We start from the raw sequence: 22377 nt of genomic DNA, 5'->3' as shown, positions 1-22377 counted from the left end.
TCACAAGTCTCTTTAAGATGCAGATGTGGAAGTGGCGTCTTGCTTTGTTCCTGAAAAACAGGACAAAGGCATCCTGGAATGCGAAGAAAAAAAAGCCTCGGGTTCTGAGAGAGCTCTCACCCTACAACCTCCAAATAATTAAGGAGGTGCAAGGGAGCTCTATCTCTATCCATGCAAAAAGCTCTCCTCCTCCTCTTCTCCCGAGGAAAGAGGTTTCAAGCCGTGGAACAGCTAATATTCGCCGTCTCCGCACGCTTTCATACAATCCCAGGGCTGACGGCTAAGGAAAAGCCACCATCGGCGCAGCAGTCGCCACCGGAACAATCACTGCAGTTCTTAAGTTAGTAACATGGTTGTTAAGTGAATCTGGCTTCTCCATTGACTTTGCTTGTCAAAAGGTCACAAATGGTGATCACATGACCCCAAGACACTTTGACCATCATAAAAACAAGCCAGTTGCCAAATGGCCAAATTTTGATCACCATGGGGATGCTGCAATGGCCATGTGAAAAATGGTCATAAGTCACATTTTTCAGTACCATTGTCACTTTGAGCAGTCACTAGATGATCTGTTGTAAGTTGGGGATTACCTGAATTTTTAAAGTGACATCAAGGTTTAGTTTATGCTGGATACAGGTAGAAAATAATCCAAATCTTCCTCTTAGGACTATCATAAGGGAGGTAAAAAAAAATCAAGATGGAAGCCCTGCCCTTTTTCATGTACATCATGACACATTTAGAAAAAGGGATGGGGCAACCAAAGTATGGATGATGACTTGACCTAAATTGAAACACACACAAATTGCAAAAACCTCTATTTAATCTCGTGCTGTAAATTATAATACCATTTGGCCTCACAAAAAAGGAGTGAGAGATATTTATCTCAGCATTTGTGCTTGTTTGTTTGTTAAATTGCCCTCACTTCAGACAAGGGGAGAGAAATGGTTAGAAAAGTTCAGTCTCTGTTCTAAATTTCCCCCACTTTGGAAACATGACAGAGGGTGGAGGAGAAGGAGCCTCTGCCTCTTCTAGCATGTGTCTTATTACCTCTCCCCAATACCAAATTCCAATGTCATAGATTGTCAGAGAAGATTTTTCCAGTATCACATTTTCTGTAGGAGGTCAAAGTTAATTTTCTAAACCTGTAGTGCAGGGGTACCCAACCTCTACCCACTACCAGGCCTTGGGCCATTCGAAACCGGGCTGCGGTTGTGGCGGGCAAGCATGTGCACTTTCCCACTTGTGGAAGCAGCGGGCGAGCACGTGCTCCATTTGCCTGAGTGGCAGGTGCACATGCCTCCCACTCATGCAAATGGATCTGCACATGTGCATGCTTGCTCACTATTTGCGCAGAACCATCCTTCTCTGTCAGTTTGCAAATCGAGGCACATGTGCTTGCCCACCACTTATGTAGAACAGCGGTTCTCAACCTGTGGGTCGCGACCCCATTTGGGGTCGAACGACCATTTCACGGGGGTCGCCAAACAACGCGATCCGCCCTTTTTTTCCTCAGCAGGCGCAGGGGGTGGCGCCGTGCATGTGCGCCTCGCAGGGGTGGTGCATGCGCGCCTCACAGGGGGCGGTGCATGGGGAGGTGCCGCGCATGCATGCTGCGCAGGGGGCGGCACCGCGCATGCGCGCCGCCTCCTTATGACCAGGGTCACCGGTATAAAAAGATTGAGAACCACTGATGTAGAATCATCCCCTCTCCCGCCGCCACCAGTTCACAAAGTCAGAAAAGTTGGGGAACTCTGCTATAGTGGAAAACTCAGCTAGTTTCAGATTAAAGTTTTCAAATTTATTAAGCAGAGTTGCAATGAACTTCAGTCAGCTGTACATTTTCAGGGCTTGAAACACTGCTTCCTTTCTTGAGCTATTTAAATATTTTGCTATCCTTATGCAGGATCCTTGGTGCTCTCTGGGCTAGGTTATTCTCTTGCAGACATTTCATTGCCCAAACTAGGCAACATCATCAACATGATGGTGTTTCTAGTTGGGGTAAGGAAACATCTACAAGAAAACAACCAAGTCAAAGAGTACCAAGGACCTCTCATTTCAACCCTTAGCTACAAATATTCTCCTTCATTGGTTATATTAAAAAAATCATCCTTGTATACTTCAGTGCCTGGAACCTAATAAGATGTCATTTATCTGTCAAGCTTTTTTTTCAGTCTAGTAGAAAACACATCTATTCAGGAATAGAAAAATAGTAGAAACCATATATATTCAGAAGTGAGCTCTTCTTCAAGGAGGGACCATTGAGAAGGCTTGATAATGGAGTTCTGTCATGCCTCTGTCGGAGCCTGAATCTGCATAGGAAAATGAGCTGGAATGGAAAATGCCATAGGCTCCTGTACACAGGTGGGAGGACACACATGCTCCTTGGTCGAGGGTTTATGTCGACTACGCTGGCCCCTTTCAGGGGCAATTCTTCCTCATTGTTGTGGACAGTCACTCTAAATGGCTAGAGATCATTCCAGTGTCCACTACGACAACTGCCAGGACCATCCAGGTGTTGAGGGGGATCTTTGCCTCCTATGGGCTCCCAGATGTTCTTGTCTCTGACAACAGCCCTCAATTCACTTCTTCTGAGTTTCAGGCTTTCCTACAGGCCAACATGATCCACCATGCTACTTCAGCACTCTTTCATCCATCTTCCAACGGCCAAGCTGAGCGCATGGTGCACACAACCAAAGATGCCTTGAAGAGGCTCACTCATGGGAGCTGGCATCACAGGTTAGATGACTTTCTCCTTTGCCAATGTACCACACCTTGCACAGCTACTGGGAAAAGCCCATCTGAACTCTACTGGGGTCACTGTCTCATTATCAAACTGGACAGATTGCACCCAGACCAGGTGGCTTCACAGCTGTGGGCACCTAGGAGATTACGGGGGGGGGGCGATCTGGTTTGAGCAAGGAACTATGGACCTGGACATCTCTGGATGACAGCAGTGGTCTGCAAAGTCACTGGGCCCCTGTCATACAAAGTGGCCTTGGAAGACGGTCGTGTGTTGCTTTGGTACATTGACCAGCTGCATTGAAGGCTACCCAGTCACCCTTCCACTCCTGACTCTGCTCTCTGGGGGGGGGGGGAAGGACCACTATCATGATTGTGGATCTCAGTCTTCCTGCAAAAGCAGGGGTTTGCATTCAGCACATAGGGGTTTTGCCAATAAAGCAGCTCCTGACTCTGGCACTGGGTCCATGGGACATTGCATGCCACAGGCTGTTCAGGCCACTTCGTCTGCTGGCCTTGTGCCTACGGGACAGTGCTCCCAAGAGGGGTCTGTCGTGGATCTGGGGAATTCCACCCCACCAAAGAACTCTGGTCTGGGTTTACAGGACCTGGCCAGTCAGCATGATGTGGGTTCGCCTGTACCTACTGGGCATCAAAGTCCCGGTCTGCCGAGCCTGGCAGGCGAGCTTGTAGATCGGGCACTTGCAACTACTCCAAGAAGATCAGAGCAGGCCAGAGGCCCACCAAAGTATTTGCAGGACTATGTGAAGTTCCTGTTAGTGGGTGGGCAGGCTTAAGTGTTCCTTAGAAATCAGAACACACTCAAAAAAGAATATGTGTTAGATTTGTAGTATTGCAAAATAGTAAGGGCTATGTTTTTGAACTAAGAGAGGAGGGGTGTTATGTCCTGGACTGTGATTGACACAGCAGGTGCAGGAAGCTGCAGAGAGTCCCGGGCAGACCACGAGGCTGCCTGGGCCAGACAGGCTGTCTCCAGCCTATTGTGCATGTGCAAGGCGGGAAAAATATGTTGCATTTATTGGTTGACGCTGCTCCCTGCAGAAGGGTATAAAAGGGATCCATACCATTTTGTGTTGTTCTGTTGAAGATTGAATAAAGAAGCAACTGTTGTTACTCCTGCCTCGTCTCAATGCCTTACCAATGCTCAGAACAGAACAACCCCCATCTGATCCTAGAGCATGGAGAGTGGAGAGAAGGAGGGAACAACGTAGGAACAACGTAGGAACAACTACTCAGGAGGAGAGCGTCCCGTCTCTCTCCACAAGGCACACCTGGAGACTAAGATTTAAGGAGACGCTGTGGGGAGAGGCATTTGTTGGGAACAAACACTGATTCCTTGGAGTTTTGTGTGTGTTCTTGCTGATCTCTTGTTCTGTGACTTCTGCTTGGAAACCCAGAAACTCTGACCATTGGACTGGCTGATAATGTTGCTTGGATTTTCAAAGACCTCGGACTGTATTTTGGCTTCCCTTTTGAAACTGTTCAGGCAAGCGTGTATTCACACAGACTCATTAGGTTTATGATGTATGTGTCATTCTTTGTTATCTCTATGGCCTTAAGTAAATTCCACTCCTAATCAGACTGTATGTGAAACTACTTGCAGCCAGAGATGGCTGAAGGTGTGTGTGTGTGTGCCTTCCTTTGTTTGGAGGCTTGCCAGGAATGTGGGAGCATTTGGGGAAAATTTGGAGCAATTAAAGGGCGGTTTGAATTGCCAGCTGACTGCATTGCCTCTGTGCTGTGCCCTGGGTCATCACAAGTTCCTAGAGAATCTGCCAGTGAAAGGTCTTCAATAGTCAAATTGGTTGGACTATTTTTTCTTGTTTTTCCCACCATCACTATTGAAAAGAGTCTGGATACAGTGGTCTGCAAGTAAGGGAAGGTAGTCATAGAAAGTGTTCAGTATATACTTCTCATGTTAGTTTTTCTTGAGAACCTCATCCCTAATTTTAACCATTGTGGTCTCTGCTGAGCATGGCAACTTAGTTCAAATTAGCAATTGACTACCTACCAAAGTAAGAATATATTAAATGTTCAACTGTGTATCAATACAGACAAAGGGGTATAATTCTATGCAAAAGATACAAGAAATTATTGGTGATTTAGTGGGGTTAACATTGTACTGAGTAGCCACAATGGGTTAAGATGTAACACACATTTTTGGAACTTTATCTTTTTTACATGATTTTAGGGAAAGTAGTTCTTTTTTTCTATTTCTTTTATTTTAAACTATTTTAGGGCATATACTACATTTTTGAAAGGATGTGGGTTTCTACAAACAAAAAGTTATTGGTACCAAATCTTGACATTTGTAGATAATGAAGAAAATGTATCTTAACATATTCTTTTCTCAGAAATCCATTCAGAATTCTTTTTTCATGTAAGTTGCATGTATCTGAACCAATTCAGAAAAATATTTGAAATGCAAATTACTTAAAATGTAGTATTTCTACACAGTCTCATGAATACATCTCTTTGAAAGTCTCAAAACTTCTAATAATTTCAGGAAATGTGGTTGTTTTCTGACCACTCAGCCTCTATTCCTGAATGAGATTTTACTGTTTTGGATAATGACTCAGCACAACAGTGGTCTCTAGTGACTATTGACAGTAAATTTGGAACTGATAAAAGAATGTTATGCATGTGGGATTTTGTTATAGAATTTATTAGAACTTATTTATGTGACTCTAGCAGCTTAAAATCAACTTATGTCTTTCTCATATTTTCCGTTTCATAGTCATTGCTTTAAGTCAGAAAAAGACTAGATTAATACATTTGCCTTTTTATGCTGAAATCCGATATCCATTTTCCTAGAAGTCAATCCAATGGAACCCATTTCTGAATTAACATACATTTTTGATAATGCTATTAGTTTTTCTATGTAACAGTTGTGTTATTGCATTTTATTATTAAATATCTACCAGTTTGATTCTTAACCAGTTTTATAACAGAGAGTCAACTTTTGTATTTTATATGACTTCTAGGATTATGATGGGGATGAAGGGATTAGGCAGTCTGGTTTAGAGTAGGTTCTTTAATTCAAAACTATTAGTGGGTACCATAATTTTATAAAAACTATATATCCGGGAGGAAAAAAGAACTATTCACAGCAAATGCCATAAATAAACAATGTTGCATAAGCTCTGAAGAGTGAACATTAAATAGGACTGAGTCCTATTAAGATTAACTTTATTAGTAAGATAAAACTATATGGATCATCACTTTATTTATTTATTTATTTATTTTTATAGACCTCAACTGCTACAGTGAATGTGGTTGTAACAGATGTAAATGATAATGGGCCGGTCTTTGATCCCTTTCTTCCAAAAAATTTTACAGTACAAGAAGAAGAAACCAATGCGTTTGTGGGTCAAGTGAGGGTAAGAAACTCATAGTATTCTACTATTAATGATCCTAATTAATGAAATATTTTCTCATTTTTAGAAACACTTTGTTCAATGGGTAATGCCAGTATAAAATTCCTGTTCATGATAACCAGTTTAGAAAATCTTTATCTGGTTTTAACCTCTTTATTTTCTCTTAATTTCAAATTACGGTAAATCCCATTCATCTCTGCCTTCCCAACTGCCTTCCAACAAAACTGGAAATAAACTGTTAAAAATAAGGCTTAACAGAGAAGTGCTTGAAGTAAAATATGTGTATATGCATTCAGCTGTTTACCATTAACTTTGCCTTTTGCTGCTGTTGGAAATAGTCATTCCATGTCTCTTTGTAAACAGTTCTGAGTATGCATGGTTGATAATGGTGATATTATAAGACACTGGCTGGCTTGTGAAAATGTATTTCTTTTCCTTGATTAAGATTTTTTTTAGAGGCATCCCACTAATCATAGCTGAATAACATTGTTCTTTTCTACCTTTTCTCCACGCATATCTGGTGAATGGTGCAAAGAGTAAATGCAAGGGTAAATGCAACTTCGTACAGAAATTAGCTGCACACTTATTTTGCAAGAGTTACATAGTTCAAGGAGCTTGTTTTGTTTTGTTTTGTAATCTGCCCTGCCAACTCCAGTATTTGCAAATGAAATTAACATGCAGTTAGTGTCAACAATCTTACCGGGCTCCTGGGTAAAGAAGGATACAAAGGAAAACAGATTCAGGAAGCAGCGGTTTTACATTAAGGCATCATTGGCATCAGCACAGATTTACAGCACAAAAGATCCTTGCTGAAACAAAGTTCACGCTGGGAGCAACTGCCTCCCAGCACAGGTTAAATACACTTGCTTCAGTGCTACCCCACCCTCCGCCCAATTAACCAGCAACCCCACCCTCCACCCAACTAGCCAGCAACCCTACCCTCCAATCACCCAGCAACCCCACCCTCCAATCACCCAACCAGCATCCAGTCCAAAGCGCAGCAGCTGTCCCAGCTTGACCCCCTCCCTCCTGTTTGTGTGCGCAATCTTCGGCCTTCTGGGAAGCCCTGCCCAGACAGCGCGCCACTCCTGCTCGTCAGCTGTCCAGCGGCCGCTTGTTAATTTGTTCAGGCGTCTCCTCTCTGTGGGCGTGGCTCCCAACGTCGTCCAGCATTCCCTGGGCGTCCGCTGCATGCCAACCACCCATCAGCTGTCCGGTAGTTCAAACAACCCCGCCGGAGCATCGCCGCTTGATGTTTCTGCATCTGGGTCCCACCTTTGCCAGGAAGAAGACTCCTGATACCCCACTTCTCCAAACTGCTTGCATAAGATGTCCATTCTGGTTTGCCCAGGAGCTGTGGCATAACTCCAGTCCTCCTCGTCTTCCTCTGTCACGCATCGCTCCCACCACTGAGATGACAATCGGCCCTCCTCCCCAAGCTGTGACCTTCCATCATCCCAGTAACCGCTGGACTATGCCACCATTCCCTGGACAGGGCATTCCCACCTGTTGTAGCCCTTGGGGTCCTGAGATGTCACCTGACCAGTCCACCGGACTGGGCTCCACCACCTTAGGATGTACCACTGGCTGGCCAGCAACCAGAGGGTCCACTTCTATCGCTCCCACTGGTGCCGCCTCAGGGTTTTCCCCAACAGGGGCCACCTCCTGAGTGCCTTCTGCCATAGCTCAGAACAGACAGGCCAACCAGGCTGGGGCCAACAGCTCTGGGGGGGAGAAAAAGGAGAGGCACAGGAAACACATGGGGTTGGGAAAAAGTAGAGTGGTTGAGTGCAAATTTTCAACAATCCTACCAGATTCCTGGGTAAAGAAGGACGCGCAGGCAGATTCAGGAAGTAGTGGTTTTACTTTAAGGCATCATTGGCATCAGCACAGATTTACAGCACAAAAGATCCTTGCTGAAACAAAGTTCGCGCTGGGAGCAACCGCCTCCCAGCGCAGGTTAAATACACTTGCTTCAGTGCTACTCCACCCTCCTCTGCATGCCAACCACCCATCAGCTGTCCGGCGGTTCAAATGGCCCCGCCGGAGCACCGCCACTTGAGCTGCTTCGCCGAGATGGTAAGCTGTGTGGAACTGGTGCTGGCCATCTTCTCCCCCAATGTGCTGTCCTTCACCATCCCCCGGGAGGGCTTGACAGGTGGTCCCCCCTACCAGGTGTCCTCCTGGAAGCAAGCAAAGACATATAAGTAGGTCAGTGTTGTGGAGGTAGGCATGGTTCCCCTCCCCATTCAGATCTGTTCATGGGGTGGTGGCTGGGGACCCACATCAATCCAAACTCTCCGGTACCCACCTTCCAACCAGATCGTCAGACCCCACTTATCCAACCAGGCTAGTCCTAATATGACAGCCTCCGTCATGGAGGGGATTACCACAAAACGAATCACCTCCCAATGTTCTCCCAATTCCATCCACCCTGGTTCCGTAAGGTACGTGGCAGGCACCCCTCTCAGTAGGGACCCATCCACCTGCTCAAACTGCACTGGTTTGCACAAGGGCCTCACTCTAATGACTACTTGACGTACTACGTGCTCTCTAAGCAAACACCGAGTACATCCAGTGTCAAGGAGGGCGTTATACTGTCTCTGACACCCAGAGTGTGCAGTAGCTAATACGACAGGGAGAGTGAATGGATGGATGGGTTCACTTACCATTGGATCTTCAGGAGCTCCCGCATCCTCGTCATACATGACCAGTTGGGAGCCATGTTGGTCACGTCCTCAGGGTTTGACCACTCCCCTTGAAAATGGACCCCTCAACCTGTTGTTGTACCACCCGCAACTTTTCTGGGGTCTTCCTTGGTGTACCTTTTGCAGAGAACTCCGCCCTTCCTTTGGGTGCTGGTTCGGGACATTCTGCAGCATGGTGGCTCAGCTTTGGACTTGCCAACCAGAAGTGTCCCATAGTCGGCTGTGCAGAGGAGGAACCGCCCTGCAACCAAGAGGTTGTTTCTGCACCTGGGTCCCACCGTTGCCAGGAAGAAGAATCCTGATACCCCACTTCTCCAAACTGCTTGCGTAAGATGTCCATTGTGGTTTGCCCAGGAGCTGTGGCATAGCTCCAGTCCTCCTCGTCTTCCTCCGTCATGCATTGCTCTCGCCACTGAGATGACAATCGGCCCTCCTCCCCAGGCCATGGCCTTCCATTATCCCAGTAACCGCTGGGCTATGCCACCATTCCCCGGACAGGGCATTCCCACCTGTTGTAGCCCTTTGGGGTCCTGAGATGTCACCTGACCAGTCCACCAGACTGGGCTCCACCACCTTAGGACGTACCACTGGCTGGCCAGCAACCAGAGGGTCCACTTCTATCGCCCCCACTGGTGCCGCCTCAGGGTCTTCCCCAACAGGGGCCACCTCCTGAGTGCCTTCTGCCATAGCTCAGAACAGACAGGCCAACCAGGCTGGGGCCAACAGCTCTGGGGAGGAGAAAAAGGAGAGGCACAGGAAACACATAGGGTTGGGAAAAAGTAAAGGGGTTGAGCGCAAACTTTCTGTCAACAATCCTACCGGATTCCTGAGTAAAGAAGGACGCACAGGCAAACAGATTCAGGAAGTAGTGGTTTTAAGGCATCGTTGGTGAAACAAAGTTGCTGAAACAAAGTTCGCGCTGGGAGCAACCGCCTCCCAGCGCAGGTTAAATACACTTGCTTCAGTGCTACCCCACCCTCTGCCCAATTAGCCAGAAACCCCACCCTCCACCCAACTAGCCGACAATCCCACCCTCCAATCACCCAGCAACCCCACCCTCCAATCACCCAACCAGCATCGAGTCCAAAGCGCAGCAGCTGTCCCAGCTTGACCCCCTCCCATCTGCATAATCTTCGGCCTTCTGGGAAGCCCTGACAGCGTGCCGTTCCCGCTCGTCAGCTGTCCGGCAGCCGCTTGTTAATTTGTTCAGGCATCTCCTGTGCGTGGGCATGGCTCCCAATGTCGTCCGGCGTTCCGCTTGGCGTCCGCTGCACGTCAACAGCCCATCAGCTGTCTGGCGGTTCAAATGGCTCTGCTGGAGCATCGCCACTCAAGCTGCTTCACTGAGACTGTGAGCTGTGTGGAACTGGCCGTCTTCTCCCCCAATGTGCTGTCCTTCACCATCCCCCTCCTGTATGTTGAGCCCGGGAGGGCTTGACAGTTAGTTTTCATTCTATTTCATGTCACTTTTCTATTGCTGTACTTCAGCTTATTTGCACATTCCTGTTTCCACAATTTAGTGCTGAGTGAATGGGGAAGGGAGTGTAGTTGTTGTTTTGTGTTGTTTTTCTTGAGCCATAAAATACACAGCACTGCTTTTTTGTGAAAAGAAGAAGTTACAGGAGACTGTAGCTTGCCTCTTCATTTTCCTTTACTGCTTCATTACAATATTTCTAGGTGCAGTAAGAATTGAGCTGGGCTGGTGTAGCAGTTGGATGATTGATTGGCTGATTGATTGATTGATTGATTGATTGATTGATTAAATGAGTGGAGGCTCCAAAGGTCAATTTAAGCTTTTTGTTCCTTCTGGGAACACAAGTCAAGGCAACCCAACCCAATCTGATCAAGAAAAGGGACAATAAAAAACATGACTCCAAAAAGCAAAGCAAACAATTCAGGCTGAAAAGCATGATGGGGCAATAAGATTGGCCTAACTGAAAATGGTTAAGTAGCAACTTGAATATTTTTGGTAGGTAGGAAGCTGAAAGCTCAGAACAGTATTGAGCAGCTATTTTCAGTATTGAACAGTATTTTCTATGGAAAATAGAGAAAACATGATACAAGGTGTCTCCTATCCCCCCTCATCTACTGCATTTAATGCCCCTGCCTTTCTTTTCTTGGTTTATGAGAGAAGAATGGTAAACGGAACTGAAGATGTGCAAAACCAAGTTTCACGAAGCAATTTTAAAAAAAAGAATGAGAATTTAAGGGAATACATTCTCTGAACTAGATTAAATTGGATTAAAACTAAAGCTGATAATCTTTTGACTTTCTGTAGGACACCGTTATGTCACTTTAGAGTAGCAATATATGTTTTTAATCCATTTTTTGTTCTTTCCATACACTGACAACGTATCAATTCAAACAGCTTTGAGATGCATCCTGTTTCTCTATTTATATAATGGAATAGAATTTGTCAGTTTTCCGACATATTCAATATCATTTTAACCTTTAAGTGCAGTGAAGTGCTGCAGTCGGGTTTGTACCGGTAGTTTTGCTTTCATTTTGTATTTAAAGGATAAATTAGATTTCAGCAAAATTTCTTTAGCAGACAATTTCCTTGAGTCACATAATGTAGATGTACATATATTGATCTGTACTTTATTCCATTTAAGCAGCATTATGCGGAGTACAAAAAAAAAAAAAAAAAGCCAGTAGAGGATTCTTAGTGATACCGCTGACTAGACTCTGGGGAGCGATTCTCCATTCCCCAGGTCCAAATTTCCTTCACTGGTGGGCCCATTAGGGCCAAATGCCACCCTGGAGGGGTGGCCACCGAGGGATGAACCTTTGAGGAACGGGAGCTGGCGGTAGCTGGCTTGCCAAACCCAAAGCAGTCCCTGGAACCAGCAAAAGAAAGGTGGAGTGCATTTATGCACATCGCCATTAACAGCTGATCGTCAGAGACAGAAAACAGCTGATTTGGAAAGCAAGCAGCTGGGCCAGGTGAGATTATGTTTCTGTTCTTTTGGCAAAGTGGACTTTATCAGAAAGAACAATGTGTCTTTAACTTGAAGCTGAAAGCTGAAGGGAGGAAAGAGGAGGGGTTTTTTGTCCCCCCTCCTCCCATACAAGTGGCAGTTTAAGCGATTTTACTAAACAACTTGAACTATTTTAAAATTAAACTGGAGAAATTATTTCACTCTTAGAAGGAAAAAAAAACATCTTAATTGGGAAAAGCTACTCTAACTGCTTTTTCTTTTTTTCTATTAGAACTTTAAAACTTTGTTTCCACTTTGAATATGTTCCCTTCTCTATTTAAACGTCCGGGATTACATTGTAACTTTTTTTCCTCCATGTTCGCTGGCAGGCAGCTTTGTTTATTCAGCTGCAAAACTTGGTTCAACGTCCAGACACTTGGCTCTATGCCCAGACATTCCTATCTCTCTTAAAATATACTGAAAAAGACTTCTTTTTCTTTGTGTGTGTCTGGCCACTTGTATATTGCCTATAATAAGGAAAATTACAAAAGAAGGGAATCTTTTATTGGTTTTTTTTTCTTCTCTATTTTTTGGGCAGTGGAATAAATTTTTAAACTTGTAATTGGACTATAAATTGTTCTTTTTTTCCCCTTTCCTATAATTTTTCCCCTTTTAGAACTTTTTACTTTTATCTCTTTTTTTTGGTTTCTTCTTTTTTTGTTCCTTTTTTACACCTTTTTTAGTCTTCCTCTTTGGATATAAATATGCACTCTCCTTTTTTCTTTTTTTGAGATTTTGTCTTGCTTCTTTTTTGTTCTTCCTTTTTTCCATTTTTTTCTTCTTTTGGATAGTTGTGGAAGTTGTTTATTTTCCTTTTTTTAAACTATTGCCCTATTGGAATTGTTTTTGTTCCTTTTTCTTTTTTCAATCACGCTTGGCCTTGTCTCCTGATAATAGGAGGGCTTTGGATTACAATTGGCCATCTGGCTGTCTGACGGATTATAATTAGCTATTGGGCTCCTTATTGGATTATAAATAAAAACAACAATTAGAAAATGAGCGTCTCAAATTTAGTTAAAGGGGCGAAGAAGGGTTCCTCAGCCCCTGCCTCAACCTTGGTGAGTTCAGCTCCCCAAAAATAAATTATGACATTTCTACAACAGGAACACAACAAAAAGATATGCAAATGATACTCCAAGCAATTTCTGCATCTAAAATGGAAATGAAAAAAGATTTGGAAAAAAATTGTGAAGATTTAAAAAATGATCTTCTTAAAATGGATCAAAAAAATGGAAAATTTTCAACAGGCGATGATAGACACTCAACAAAGAGTGCAAAAAATAGAAGATAAGTCAGTGGTTGTTGATCAGAAATTAGAAGCTTTGCAAGATGAAAACCAAAGATTGGCGCAAGCTAATGCGAAATTGGAAGACAATATGGCCATTATGGAGATGGAAAGAGCATCATACTTTTTAAAATTTCAAAATATTATAGAAGAGAGGGATGAGAACTTGTTGGAGTTGATGAGTGAGTTACTGGCGGAACTACTTGGAATGGAAATGGACCAAATGAAACGAGAAATGGATCAGGTTTTTAGAGTTAATTCAAGCAATGCAAGAAGATTTAGAGTTTCTACGGAGGTCCATGTAAGATTCCTCAAAAGATCCACATGAGATGAGATTCTGAGAGCAATGAAAGATCAACCACTGAAATATAGAGACAAAGAACTTGTAGTTCTGAAACAGATTCCCAGAAGAATAAGAGAAGCCTGAAGAGAGTATCAATTTTTAACAAGGAAATTGATCAATAAAGGAGTGAATTTTAGATGGTTGGTTCCAAGGAGGATTATTAATCTTCTGGGACTCGAAAAGATATAGACTGGATACCCCATCTCAAGCAGAGGAATTTTTCAACAATCATAGAACTTTTTTGGAAAAAGGTGATGGTGAATCCAAGAAACCAGAGGAAATGATGGGTGCAGGAACATCGAAGTAAATGGAGGAAGAAGAACCCCAAAAGACCCAAACAGAGGAAGATGTCAGGCCCAAAGATCAGAGGCAGATAAGTTCCCCTAGAAGATTGAGATCTAGATACAACTAAAATCATGGAGGAGACTAGAATCTTTTCAATAAATATAAATGGTCTTAACTCCCCATCAAAAAAGGAGTAAAATATTTCATAGACTACAAAAATTGAAATTGGACATAATTTGCCTTCAAGAGACACATATTAAAGACAACATTTTAGACTTTTAGAACAACCAAAAATAGGTAAACTTTATTTCTCTTTGGCATTGCAAAAGAAAAGAGGGGTAGCCTTTTACATAAAAGAAAAGATGAACCCAAAACAAATTTACGTTGACAATAAAGGGAGACTATTAATGGTGGAAATTACAAAAACAAATTTTGATGGTCGCGATATACACCCCCAATGAGAAGCAAGATCAGTTTTTTCAGCAAGTATATGATAAATTAGTCGAATTAAACTATCAAAATCTCTATATACTTGGAGACTTTAACGCAATAGCTGATGCAAAACAGGATTATAAAAGTTACCAACAAGGGAAAAAAGGGGGAAATACCCTACCCAAATCTTTTTTAAAGATAAAAGAAGAATTATGTATACAAGATACATGGAGAGAAATGAACCCAGATAAAACACAATTTACATTTTATTCAAGTAGGCACAAATCGTGGTCAAGAATTGATATGATATGGACCTCTTATGAGTTAAAGACTATGATACAGGAGATTGAAATAGAACCTAATAGCTGGGAAGATCATAATCCAATTAACATGATTTGGAAAGGAACTAAGAAAAAAACTAAGATGGTCGTTGAATAAATCCATACTGAAAAAAAAAGAATTTTTACAATTAGCAATGAAAGAAATGGATTTTTTCTTTAAAATTAATAAGAAATGTATGGGATAGGCGAAAACATACTTTAGAGGTTTGGCTATAACTTATGTGGCTAAAAAGAATAAAGAAAAGAAACAAACACAGCTCAAACTGAAAGAACAATTTAGCAATTTGGAATCTGAGTTACGTGTTGACCCACAAAAGAAAGAGTTAAAGACACAAATGGAGTTAATAAAACATAAGTTAAATTTACTTGAGATGGATATAATGGCATAACAGATTAAACAATTGAAACAGAATTTTTTTGAAAATGCTAATAAACCGGGAAGATAGCTTGCATACAGATTGAACAAAGAAAGAGAAAAAAGATTGATAAGTAAGCTACAAGATTCAAAAGGTGAGTTATATTGACATAATGATATAATGAAAAAAATTACTATGGACTATTATGAGACACTCTGTAAGGCGGAGATGATTTCTAAGGAGGCAATACAGGACTATTTAGAAGAAGCGAATCTTCCAAAGGTGCCCGAGATTATGCGACATATGTTAAATAAGAAGATAACAATGATGGAGATTACAGAGGCAATAAAAAGACAAAAGAAGGATAAAACTCTGGGACCTGATGGACTTCCCACAGAATTCTATGTAGCCCTTCAAGATATAATAAATCCAATTTTGAAAGATTTGTGCAATGAAACGTTTTTAGAGAAAAAAATACAAAATTTGTGGACTGAAGCTAATATTACTTTGATACCCAAAGAAGATACTGATTGCACACAAATTAAAAACTATAGACCAATATCTTTACTAAACATGGACTATAAAATTTTCACTGCAATAATGGCAGAAAGAATGAAGACAATTTGACTGAATTTATTCACTCAGACCAAAATGGCATTTTGCCCAAAAGGCAAATAAAGAATAACCTAAGGATCATTTTAAATGTTTTGGAATATTATGAAAATCATCCTGGGAAAATATCATTTAGCTTTCTAATAATTTGTATATAAATTTTAATATTTTATAGATTGTACTTTTTTTATATCTCTTTTCTTCTTTCTCTTTTTTTTCTTTTTTATTATCTTTTTTTCTTTCAAGTACTTTTTCCTTTTAATACGTATGCTTTTTTTACATATATTTTATTGTTAATTACTTTATAAATTGTTTATGTAAGGTATTTAGATATATTTATGACATATTTTTTCAATTTTTTTAAAATTCTTAAAAATTTTAATTAAGCCTATACTCAGCTCTGGGAAGATCGGGGGGGATGGAGAGGGAGGGTTGGGGTGGGTGGGCGAGGGTTGGTTTTTTTTTTGTTTTTTTTGCTTTTTGTAAAAATATCTAAAAATTTTCAATTAAAAAAAAAAAAGAAAGAAAATCATCCTGGGAAACAGATGGCACTTATATTTCTTGACACACAAAAAGCCTTTGATAATTTAAATTGGCAATTTATGTTTCAACAGTTGAAGGAAATGGATTTTGGTGAAAACTTTATAAATGCTACTCAAGCAATTTATAAGAAACAAACAACAAGGATACTTTTAAATGGAGATTATAGAGATGATTTTGATATTAAGAAAGGCACAAGACAGGGATGCCCATTGTCGCCTTTGTTATTTATTCTTACATTGGCTAGGAATATTAGTGTTGGCTAGGAATATTAGTGGCTGGGCTGAAAATAAATAGGGAAAAGACTAAAGTTTTAACAAAAAACCTAACAGATAAACAGAAAAACCAACTCGCTAAAAAGACAAATCTTCAAATAGTTAAAAAAGTCAAATATTTATGTATTCATTTAACAGCAAAATACACAACATTAAAAGAGGATAACTATGAGAGACTAGTGAAACAAATAAAAGCAGACTTGGAAAAGTTGAAAAATCTTCAATTATCACTGTTAGGAGGAATAGCAACTGTTAAGATGAATATTTTACCAAAACTACTTTTCCTATTCCAAACAGTTCCTGTTAAATTGCCTAAGAAATTTTTTAATGATTTAAATATAACAATACTGAGATTTATATTGCAAGGAAAGAAAGCAAGAATTAAAGTTAAATTACTACAGGAAACTAAAGACAGGGGGGGGGGCTTTGGACTCCCGGACTGGAGACTGTATTATCAAGCAGCTATTCTGCTTTGGCTTAAAAAATGGATCACATTGAGAAACAAACGACTTCTATACTTAGAAGGACATGATTTGCACTTAGGCTCGCATGCGTTTATGTGATATGAGAAAAATAAAGTACATAAATACTTTCAAAACCATGCCATAAGGAATTATTGCTTTCAGAGTGGGAGAGAATTAAACATCAAATCTACATGAAAATACCTCAGTGGCTTTCTACAATGGAAGCGTTTGCTTACCCAAATTTAATTAATTATGACAAACTCATTACTTATAGATGTGCTGGATAAGGATGGAAAACTTAAAGACAGATAAGTTCTTCAACAACAAGGTATTGATTTAACATGGTGGTCATATCTGCAAATTCAAACAAGATATGAAAAAGATGTAAAATTAATGAGATTTTATAAAGAACAGATTTCAATTAATAAAATACTCCTAACAACAGACAAAAATTTGATTTAAAAACTTTATAAATTTCTGTTAAGTTGGAAGATGGAAGAAGAACAAGTAAAAGAAACAATGGTAGTATAGACAAAGAACTTTGGACATTCTATAAACTTAGAAGATTGGCAAAAACTCTGGGATAGAAATATTAAACTTACTAAAGCAGCCTCATATAAAGAAAACTTATACAAAATGTTTTATAGATGGCATATGACACCAGTTAGATTAGCGAAAATGTTTAAAAACACATTGAATACTTGCTGGAAATGTAAACAAAAACCAGGTACTTACTATCATGCCTGGTGGACATGCCCTAAGGCAAAGAAATTTTGGGTTAAGATCCAGCAATGGCTGGAAAAAATGTCTAAAATACAAATAGAATTTAAGCCAGAATTGTTTTTGTTAGGATTATTAGGAACTAATTATGGAAAAGAGAAGGAATATTTAATATTACATGTATTGACAAAGGCGAGAATAGTATTTGCCCAATTTTGGAAAAATGAAGATTTATCATCTGATCAGACTATAATTACTAAAATTTCAGAATATGCAGAAATGGACAGATTAACTTTAGAGATCAAAGAGAAAGAAGACTCTATCTACTTTAAAACATGGGAATTTTTTTTATCAATGGCTAGTAGTACGATAGAATGAGAAAAGATTTTGAAATTAATTTGGATGAATGTGATTTTAAGCATTAGTGATTATAACAATTAATATTTTATTAATCATGGTTATTTAGTAAGATGAATAATATTTATTTACTATCTTTTATTCTTATGATTATTGTTAACTCAGTTTATTATAATTGCTTAGTATTATATAAGTGATGTTTATTTGATTTTGGTACCCGGACGGTAACTTGCTTGTTAAGCGTGAATTTTTTGCTGGGGGTAACCCCATCACTGTACCCATTCCCAATTCGCATACGTTTACCCCTTCCTACACCCCTACCGATCCCATCCCTTTCCTATCCATATAAAACCCAATAAAATATTTATAAAAAAAATAATAAGCCAAAAAATATAAAAGAATGAGATAGGAAGAACAATAGCTAACACGATTTACACCAAGTCTTTCACATTATTATTCCATGCCCTTTTATTCTTGCAAAACAGCCTGATTTCTATCATAGCCATTGATCAATTTATGCATTTCTTTTTCTTCTTTAAATTTCTCCATTCTCTTTTTTTTTGTGAATCTGATTCATTCTCTTCTTTTGCCTTTCTCTTTTTCTTCATAAATCTGTTTTGAGATTTGGTGTATATTCATTCTCTCTAAATGACCAAACTATCTAAACATACTAGATATCACTATTGCATCCAATCAAGTGTTGTTCAATAGTTGTTCATTCTTCATCTTCTTTTACAACACATGAACATACTTCTTTGTAATCTGTTCTGATTGCATTCAAGTGATTTGCTTTTATTTAATATATTTTATTATTATTTTTTAAAGAAAAAACATAAATCACTCAATAATTGGCAAACAGGGTATTGTCTGGGTTACATTTGTAAAAGAGTCATTAACAATTAATTTCTATAATCCATATTCCACATATTAATTTTAGTTGATTTCCTCTTTCCCCAAAATAATCTCTTTGCAAGCATTGGGTTAATACAATTCTTATAGTTTTGATAAATAACAATTGAATATATAATTTTTCCCAATATTCCTAAAAATAATAAACATATTAATATAATGTTTCTTTTCTATTCAATCATTCTGGTTGGCTTATCATAAATCCTGTTATAAGTCTTATTTAGTTTATTAGTTTATTTCTCCCACCAAATTCAAGATATTCTTGCTGGTGAAGATTTTCTCAATAATTAATTACATTTACAAATTTAACTCTATTTTTTGCATATAAGCCATCTCACACTTTTACATTTCTTAAGAAATAGATAAAACAATGAAAAGAAAAAAAGAGAAAGACAAAAAAATAAAATAAAAGGAAAACGGTCAAGAAACATGAAAAATAACATACTATATAAAATATATATCCCTCCTAGGCTAATATATATTTGTTTCCTTAATTTCTTATTCTTTTTAACCATAATTAAGAATATATTTAATCTTTAATCTTTAAACATTCCATTCAATACATCTAGTCATCTAGTCCTTTAACTTTTACTCAAAACATTGTTTGATAATTTTCTTAGATTCAGTCACATTTAACTAAGACATTTCCTTTATTTAAATCATTTCAACTTTTTATATTACTCATAATAAGAAAAAGAATACAAAAGAGAAAAAAAGCATACTATATTGTTTAGAGAATTCATCCCTCTTAAAATAGTATATTCCAAAAATTTTCTATTTCTTTAACCATATTCAAACAAATGTTTCTTTTTTAAGTATTCTCTCTGATAAGTCCCATCATCTATTTTCTTGGTTTCCACCTTAATCTTTTTTCTTTGCCCAATATCTTTCTTAGTCAATGTATTTTCCTGAATCCAAAGGGTTTTCCGTATGTTCATAAATGTTACTGTGGATATAAAAAGTAAGTCAGGATCTTTGTTAAGGGCATTTGCCCACTCCTTTTTATTGGGTATCTTTTCCCTTCTTTTTCTCTCTGCTTCTCTTATCGCATTTTGTCTCTCCAGTTCTAGTGTTTTTCCTAATATTTTTGTAGACGTTTTATCCAGTCTTTTTTCTTGTCCTCAAGTTTATTTTGTGGTATTGAAAAATCTAGTATTTCTTGTAAAAAATTTTCCACTTGGATTGGATCATACTCCTTTGTTTTCTGGAGTTCCATCTTCAAGTCTCTATCCTCGAATTTATGTTCAATGATCTGTTTTGTCTGTTCCTTCTCTGCTGTGTTTTCTTGAGGATTTTTTTGGTATAAACTTAATTGGAGATGAGTTGACCTATGTTTTCAAAGTTATTCTGAATTTCTTTGTGATTTGAGATCATTGTTCTTTGAATTAGTTGCAGCTTTACATATATCTCCTCTTGAAAAATATTCATTTTTTCTTGATAAGTATTTCCTATAGGTCTCTGATTTTCCATGATGCCCCAAAGTCCAGATTTTTTCTCCCCGCTTTGGAGTCAGAATTGAATAAATACTTATAGTCCAGAGAATTAAAAAAAGTTATTTTTTGTTTTGTTTTGTTTTGTTTTGTTCTGTTTTGTTCTGTTTTTGTTCCCTCAGGTTTATAAGCCTCACTTTATCTACACAGCTGTTCTTTATTTGTTAAGGTTTTGAAGGTCACAGGCAAACCCAAATTTTGCCATGACTGTCATAATCCTCATCCATCTGTAGGTGTCATTACTGGTTCATTTTTAAGATTTTATTCCTCCATGAAAGGTTAAAATTTGCCGCTTCCGGTGGCAAAAGGGTGGGGGAAACCTCCCCTTTCTTCACTTTCGGAGGTTTTTCTTTGCTTCTTGGGAGTTTCTACCTTTCAGGAAAGTAGGTAGGATAGAGAAAATCAATGATTCTTACCCAGATTCAAGCACACTGTTTACAATCAGCTTAAATTAGTGCTTTTTACTTCCGTTGCTTGCATCTGGGGCTGGACTCTGAAGTTAAGGCAGCCTCTGCTGTGGCAGAGCCATTACACCAGCTCTTGGACAAACAGGCTCCATGGAAGTGGACACAAGTCCACGAAAGGAGTTTTGCTTAGGTCAAGGCATTGTTGTCTTCAAATACTGTTCTCGCTCATTTTAATGAGCAGCTGCCAGTGTGTATAGCCTGTGATGCATCCCCTTATGGGATCGGGGCTGTCTTAAGTCACCTCAAGGCTGATCGAACACAAGTTCCTGTAGCCTGCTATTCAAGGACTCTGTCTTCTGCTGAGCATAGTTACGCACAGATAGATAGAGAAGCCTTGGCCATAGTGGCTGGCATAAAAAAGTTCCATGACTTTTTGTATGATCGCCACTTCACGGTCTTTACAGACCACAAGCCACTGCTGGGGTTGTTCACAATGAACAAGCAAACCTCACACATAATTTCTCTTAGAATGTTGAGGTAGTCAATTTTCCTTTCTGCGTATGACTACTCCCTGGTTCACAAACCAGGCAAAGAAATGGGCCATGCTGCTGGCCTTAGTAGGTTGCCTCTACAGCTTGTAGAATCAGATCCTACTCCAGCTAACCACATCCTGGCTATCCAGAATTTGCCTGAGTCTCCCCTCAATGCAGGGGATGTGGCTGCAGAAACTGCCACTGATCACACACTAACACACATGCTGAACTGGGTGCTGTCAGGATGGCCTGACATGTGTCCTGGTACTAATTTCCAGAGCTTCTGGAAAAGGAAGCATGAGCTATCTACCTTTAAAGGTTATGGCCTGTGGGGTAGCAGGATAGTGATCCCAACCTCATTGAGGACTAGAGTCTTGCAGTCTCTGCATGAGGGACATCCAGGAATAGTCCGGATGAAGGCGGTTGTGCGCAGCTATCTCTGGTGGCCTGGGCTTGATAAGGAAATTGAGGCCCATATCCAAGGGTGCCACATTTGCCAACAGTCCAGGCCTGAAATGCCACAGGCTCCTGTACACAGGTGGAAGGAGACACATGCTCCTTGGTCAAGGGTTTATGTCGACTACACTGGCCCCTTTCAGGGGCAATTCTTCCTCATTGTGGTGGATAGTCACTCTAAGTGGCTAGAGGTCATTCCAGTGTCCACCACGACTGCTGCCAGGACCATCCAGATGCTGAGAGGGATCTTCGCCTCTCATGGGCTGCCAGATGTCCTTCTCTCTGACAACGGACCTCAATTCACCTCTTCGGAGTTCCTGCAAGCCAACATGATTCGTCATGCTACTTTGGCACCCTTTCATCTGGCTTACAACAGCCAAGCTGAGCGCATGGTGCACACAACCAAAGATGCCTTGAAGAGGCTCACTCATGGGAGCTGGCATCACAGGTTAGCTGACTTTCTCCTTTGCCAACATACCACACCTTGCACAGCTACTGGGAAAAGCCCATCTGAACTCTACTGGGGTCACTGTCTCATTACCAAACTGGACAGGTTGCACCCAGACCAGGTGGCTTCACAGGTGTCACAGCCATGGGCACTTAGGAGACTACAGGGGGGTGATCCAGTTTGGGCAAGGAGCTATGGACTTAGACATCTCTGGGTGACAGCAGTGGTCTGCAAAGTCACTGGGCCACTGTCATATGAAGTGGCCTTGAAAGATGGATGCGTGCTGCATCGGCACATT

The 22377-nt window shown here is 40.2% G+C and overlaps 1 protein-coding gene across 1 annotated transcript in view; it reads left to right on the top strand.

Moving 5' to 3' along the window:
- Positions 1–22377, top strand: part of PCDH15 (protocadherin related 15) — a gene marked incomplete at its 5' end in the record, with an annotated part of 401689 nt that overhangs the window by 175596 nt on the left and 203716 nt on the right. The window contains one exon of the mRNA XM_039366933.1: positions 6012–6140. Within this exon, the coding sequence (XP_039222867.1) occupies positions 6012–6140 (129 nt within the window). The remainder of the gene's footprint in view (positions 1–6011; positions 6141–22377) is intronic.

Source organism: Crotalus tigris, unplaced genomic scaffold, assembly GCF_016545835.1.
Source record: "Crotalus tigris isolate CLP2741 ecotype Arizona unplaced genomic scaffold, ASM1654583v1 scf7180000020464.425836, whole genome shotgun sequence".
In the NCBI taxonomy this organism is placed as follows: domain Eukaryota; kingdom Metazoa; phylum Chordata; class Lepidosauria; order Squamata; family Viperidae; genus Crotalus; species Crotalus tigris.
This window is presented reverse-complemented; position numbering and strand designations above follow the sequence as displayed.